The sequence below is a fragment of the Pelobates fuscus genome, chromosome 8, assembly GCF_036172605.1.
Source record: "Pelobates fuscus isolate aPelFus1 chromosome 8, aPelFus1.pri, whole genome shotgun sequence".
NCBI lineage: Eukaryota > Metazoa > Chordata > Amphibia > Anura > Pelobatidae > Pelobates > Pelobates fuscus.
The window spans coordinates 56,055,972-56,061,971 of NC_086324.1; the positions used below are offsets into that span (position 1 = coordinate 56,055,972).

Sequence of the window (6,000 nt, forward strand, 5' to 3'; positions counted from 1 at the left end):
GCCATCAATACGTCAGGTATACTATCACATTCAGCGCCAAGAGAAAGAATGAAGTTGTTATGGTGCCAGGCGGCCCTCATGGGAACTCTTACCTCAAGGGGTAAACCGATCTCAAACGGTTTGAACACTAAAAATTGCATCCAGCGGCAATGTCCACTCCCCCCCGGTGGCATCTTAGTTCTGAAATTTCAGATTCAGGAAGCGCAGAGTGCCGCTGGTCAGGTGCACCGCCTGGTTTGTCCCTTTAACTTCCCTGGAAACTGGTCATGAGAGCATTTCCTTTTCCATAAATAAATTAATTTTCACATTTGCTAATGAATCAAATCATTATCAAAGTTAGAAAAGGGCACGGAACAGGCAATGCATAGTTGATATACATTGGACAAATAATTAAAAGGACACATATCTATTATAAACACCACATAGTCACTATCTTTTATAATTCTCTTCAGGTAGCGACCCATTAGAAGATTAAAGGATTTTACGGTGTCTTTGAGATCTCCCATTACTCTTGATAATTAGGAGAATGAGAGTTGCTTATGGCTGCCGCTTTGGAATCACATGAACTGCAATTCTAACACTCCGTTTCCACCATCATTGTAGTCCATCCAATACATCCTTACCTTTGTCAAATATTCCCTTAGTTACTGAAGCAACTAATAGAGAGATAGCACTAGATGTTATTACTGCAGATAAGTTCTTAATAATCAAAAGCAATTTTCCATTTCAGTGTCCAAATAACAGGAACATTGTATGGGTTTCATTATTTATTTAATACTCTTATAATCAAAGCATGCATGTGATATGTTCAAGGAATAAAGACTCAAATAGACTACTATTGAATATTCAAGACATAGAAATGTTTTTTTTTATTTTGCTAAGGAGACTTTTCTTTTTACAATTGTTTAAGATATTGGGTTTTTTTTTTGTTTGGAAGTGGAAAACACAAATATTTTAAAGGTCTATATTGTTTTATTCTTTATATGGATCCTGCAAATTTCACTATGAAGCATGGCAGACAAAGTCAGCGACAATGAATTTGCAGGCAGAGCTAGACAACGTTTCCACTCCATGAAGAATACAGATCTGAGCAGAAGGCTTGTTAATTTGCTCAAAGAGGTCACATGTACATAAAGTAAAATAAGGAAAAATGCACATACAATTCCAGACAGTGAAAGGTAAATCAGAATTCCAGACAACCATAACTTCTAGTATTTGGAGATTTGCAATTGGGCACAGATTAGATGGGTTGGTGGGTCCTTAGCCGGAATGTGTTACTCAGTGGGCCCCCAAAATGTTGGACTGGCATGCATACTGTGCAAAGTGCTCTTTGAGGCGCTCACTTATGAGGTCAGAAATCCATCAGGTTTACTTTGTGTACTGATGTGCTTATGTGGAGCCATACAGGGATTAATTTCTGGAGTCGAAAGGCATAACATGGGCCCACATCCAGGATTGCTGGAAGGTATGTAAATATATTTTGAGAATTTCACAATAAAAAATGTTTTGTGGTAGTGTAGCAAAGCACTGCACATACAGACTCCAGACACCATGACCACTTTAAATCACTGAATTAGTGTTGGTGTTTAACCCCTTAAGGACCAAACGTCTGGAATAAAAGGGAATCATGACATGTCACACATGTCATGTGTCATTAAGGGGTTAAAGTACTTTAAGCCTTTAAGGAGTCCTAACAGCATGACTGCGCGAAAAAAAAAAAGATATAGTGTGTGACGGACCGCCTGGCACCCCGACCGGGTACCTCCGTCAATCGCTGCTTCCTAGTACTTGCGAGCACCATAAGCACTGTACTGAAACACCATAACCACCGTAGACCATATGAACCGCCGCAGCTTGGTTGGGGTTTCACCGTCCTCCACCCACCGAGGACCCAAGACCAGGATCCAGCTTCCAGTGGGTAGACTTCTCCTAGAACAGGAACAGCTCTTATAAGAGCTAGTGATTATACTCAGGGGAGTATTGTGATATAGCAATCCCCAGAGTGAATGTAGTTCTCCAATCCCCCAAACATGAGCCAAGACTTCATGAAGGGGTAAACAAATCTCTCTTTAATGGGAGCCACACATGGCCTTTTATGACAATCCCCATGCAAGGGGTACGCCCACATGGACCTTGTTGGGGACTCCAACACAAAGACACAGACCAATAAGTACAGTGATTAAATGCCCGACACTCCCATAACAAACATACAATCTCTCCTCCTTGCTTGGGAGATAATTGGATCAGTAACTATGGTATACCAATTCTAATTAAATTATCTCCAAGCACAGGAAAAAACATACTTTTCTAAAACACCCCAAAAGTACCCTAAAAATACATAATACCCCTGATAGCCCTGATCTGGGTGACCAACATATCCAAAAACCACCCTGACCAGTTCAGGGGTTCAACAGTTTTATGGAAGTCATAGTTTTTACTGACCGCAGGCATGGTCCCATAGACGAAAATAGTTCCATAGAATCGTGGCTAAGTGCTGCCCTCCTATTTATTTTCATTTTTTGTGACGTGTTTTCAGGGCCAGCACTACCATAAGACATAACAGACAGCCGCCTTAGGTCGCAACGGCTTTTCGGTTGCAACGACCGGGATGACAGGCAGGAGGAGGTGCCCAAGGCTCCGAATGCCATCTGTCATTTTAAGCAGGGTCAGACTGGCCCATTGGGATGTCAAAAAATATCCCTGGACTGGAAGGACAGGGGGGCAGAGCGATTCAGTGCTGGAACACAGACTTTGGGGTTAAACCGTCCGTGCTAAAAATTATAATAATATCACACCATAATTTACAAACTGTAAGCAAAGGGAGTGTGCATGTAAAAAACAATTAAGAGACACAAAGAGGAACAGGAAGTAGTAAACAACTCCTTTATATAATTTGTGCACAATAACCTATTTTCCAAGTTTATAGTTTTTAATGAATGCAAAAAATAAAATATATAGCAGTTTAAAGAACATTACTTCATACTCGATATATATATTTAAAGGCTCTAAACATACATAGGCTCTCTACATTATTAGGGCGTCATTAGTGGAAACACTGCATAGCACACCCATCTCTTGGCTTCCCACCCTCCCAATACACCGCAAATATTTACATGTTTCATACTGAAACTGCATTGGATTACTGTGGTCAAATTGAAGATCATTCTAAAAGCATTCTGTTCTATGGGGATCCATGAGAGTGACTCAGGGTTAAACAATGCCAAAAATTAAAAAGCTAATAAAACTGTAGAAATGAAACTGAACTAGGCAATGTCAATGTTCACTCTCCCCCCCCCTCACCCCTCACCCCTCACCCCTCACCCCTCACCCCGAAATAATAAAGAAAAGAAAATAAACTCTTTATTTCCTATCAGACACTGACTCATATATAATGGGGGTTTTCCCAGTTCCTACCTATTCCTCTCAGTGATCTTTAACCCTTAGTCTTACCTTGTCAGCATTTGGATGGCCTAGAAACTAAGGTCGTCACTAACTCCCAGTCCAGTAACGCAAGGGTTACATCCGCCCCTTTCCCCCGTTCTAACTGAACGTTCGATCGTTCTATTTGAAGATCGGCAGGTACTAGGGAATAATTCCGGGCTGAATCTAGTCTCCACAGACTTCCTTAAACCCAGCAGCAACTCGCGACCCATTAGACATGTTAATAAATACCTCTAGCTTCTTCGATGACTCCAACTCAAGCGTGCTCGTTTCGATTTTGAAATGTGTCATCTGGCTACTAGAATCCTTTTTTTATTATTATTTAAACTGTATTTTCCGTATTCCTGTTGCAATAGTTAAATCCACGCCTACAAATAGGAGGCGGGTTTAAACGAGGAAGTGGGAAGATAGAGAATAACAATTTGACTTATTTTATTATGTACGAAATGTATTAACTTATCAGCTATCTAAAGAATTTAATTCATCTCGTGTGAGAACTGCAGCTAAATGGGGTTTGCCCCTCCACGTGAAAAATGTAAAATGGGGTATATTAGCCAAATAGTGACATTTCACAAGTGTCACTATTTGGGAGGGACAGTCTGTATTTTGGGCCCAAATCCATTTTTTCCATCCTAATGTTCCTCTTATGTAGGGGCTCAGTATTCCTGGTTTGTCTAAATTTATATCAGAGCTCAAATGCAATATTACTCAGTTTAATTTGTCTTTATACTACAATACATATGCTTATAAAATCAACTCTATTTAAATAAGATGCATTGCGCAACGCGTTTCCTCCTCTCTCTCCTCAACGATACTGGGAAGATGAAGTAAGAAAGAAGAACGAAGTCTGAACTTGATGGACGCAAGTCTCTTTTCTGCCATGTAACTTTATAACTATGAATGTATGTTATGAATGTAAGGTAAAACTTTTCTGTCTGTCTGTATTACTTTATGGCATACTGTATTTAAAATATAGTTGAAATACTTCGAAATGTCAATAACCTCAGACTGTATAATTATTGTTTTAAAAATCTGAATCATGTTTGAGGACAATGTTATATTGAAAAATGTGTATATGCTAATTTTGTCAAAAAATATGCAATAATAACATTTATAAAAATTAAGATGTATTGTTTTAAAATACATATTAGTTGCATACATTATTAGTACAAAAGAAAAAAGTTACCTGTGCTCTTTTCCAAATCTCTATGAACATTTAAAGAAGAGTTTTTTTGTATCACCCCAATGGCCATTACACTAACAAAGTACCTTGCGGTTTTCAGCTAAAAGGTAAAATCTCTAATAAGACAGAAAGGGGTATTTTTCCGAACCCCTACACACTTATTAACCCTTAACAGGGAATACATGGGGTGGGTAGCAGCACTTTAAAATGGTTATGTTATACAACAGCAAATACAATAAATGCTCTCAAACTCCCACTGCTGGTGTTATACTACAGGTGCATGTCCACAAGGGGGGCGTCTGTTTTCAGTACTTATAAAGCCCATTTTCTGAGTTTAAAGGAACACTATATAGTGTCAGGAATACAAATATGTATTCTTGACACTATAGAGACTGTGTGGCTGTTTAGGCATCTCTTATCGTCTCAATCAGTGGAGGCTGTAAAAAAAAAAAAAAAAAAAAATACAAATTCAAATCCATTAGTGTGGTAAAAAGTTAAAAACTAATAAGTGTCAAATTCCACCCCAAAATCTAGCCCCCCATCATTTTTAAACTTCACCAGCCATTACTGATCCCAGTGAAAGTGTTATAGTGCCTGAAGTCTCCCAGCAACCGTGTTAAGCCATTTAAGAACGATTCAGATGTGTTCCCATGCTCCAGCCTACAGCTCTCTTTTTGCTCCTGTCTAATGTGGAAGCATTTGCAAGAGCAACAAGGGGGAGGAAGTGGGGAGCTGAAGACGAGTCCCTGGAAACAAATCTTAAACCACTGAGAAGAGACACTATAGTCACCCAAACAAATTTAGCTTAATGAAGCAGGTTTTGCGTATAGATTGTGCCTCTGAAGTTTCACTGCTCAATTCACTGTCATTAAGGACTTAAATCACTTTTGTTTCTCTTTATGCAGCCCTAGCCACACCTCCCCTGGCTGTGACTGACATGAAACAAAATGGTTTAATTTTCAATCAGATGTAACTTACTTTAAACATTTGTATCTCCTGTTCTGTTAATTTAACTTTAATTACATAGAGGCACTTGCAGGGTCTAGCAAGCTATTAACAGTGCAGAAGATAAGAAATGCTAAATTAAACAGAATTTGCAATAAAGGAAGTGTAAACATTAGATGACTCTTTACAGGAAATATTTAGGAAGTCTGTGTAAGTCACATGCAGGGAGGTGTAACTAGGGATGCATAAACAACTGATTTAACTCCTAAATGGCAGAGAATAGAACAGTGAGACTGCAGAGGCATGATCTATACACCAATACTGCTTCATTAAAAAAGTTGTTTTGGTTACTATAGTGTCACTATAAAGGTACGATGCGGTAGGGGGATTCCAGGGACCATAGCAACATCATGAGATTAAGTTGTTATGGT

At 39.0% G+C, this 6,000-nt stretch overlaps 1 protein-coding gene across 1 annotated transcript in view; it reads right to left on the reverse strand.

The window, feature by feature from the left end:
• CFLAR (CASP8 and FADD like apoptosis regulator) overlaps window positions 1-3,816 on the reverse strand; it is a 44,428-nt gene extending 40,612 nt beyond the window's left edge. The window contains exon 1 of the mRNA XM_063428702.1: window positions 3,673-3,816. Within this exon, the coding sequence (XP_063284772.1) occupies window positions 3,673-3,732 (60 nt within the window). The 5' untranslated portion in view covers window positions 3,733-3,816. The remainder of the gene's footprint in view (window positions 1-3,672) is intronic.
• Between the last annotated feature and the right edge of the window lie 2,184 nt (window positions 3,817-6,000).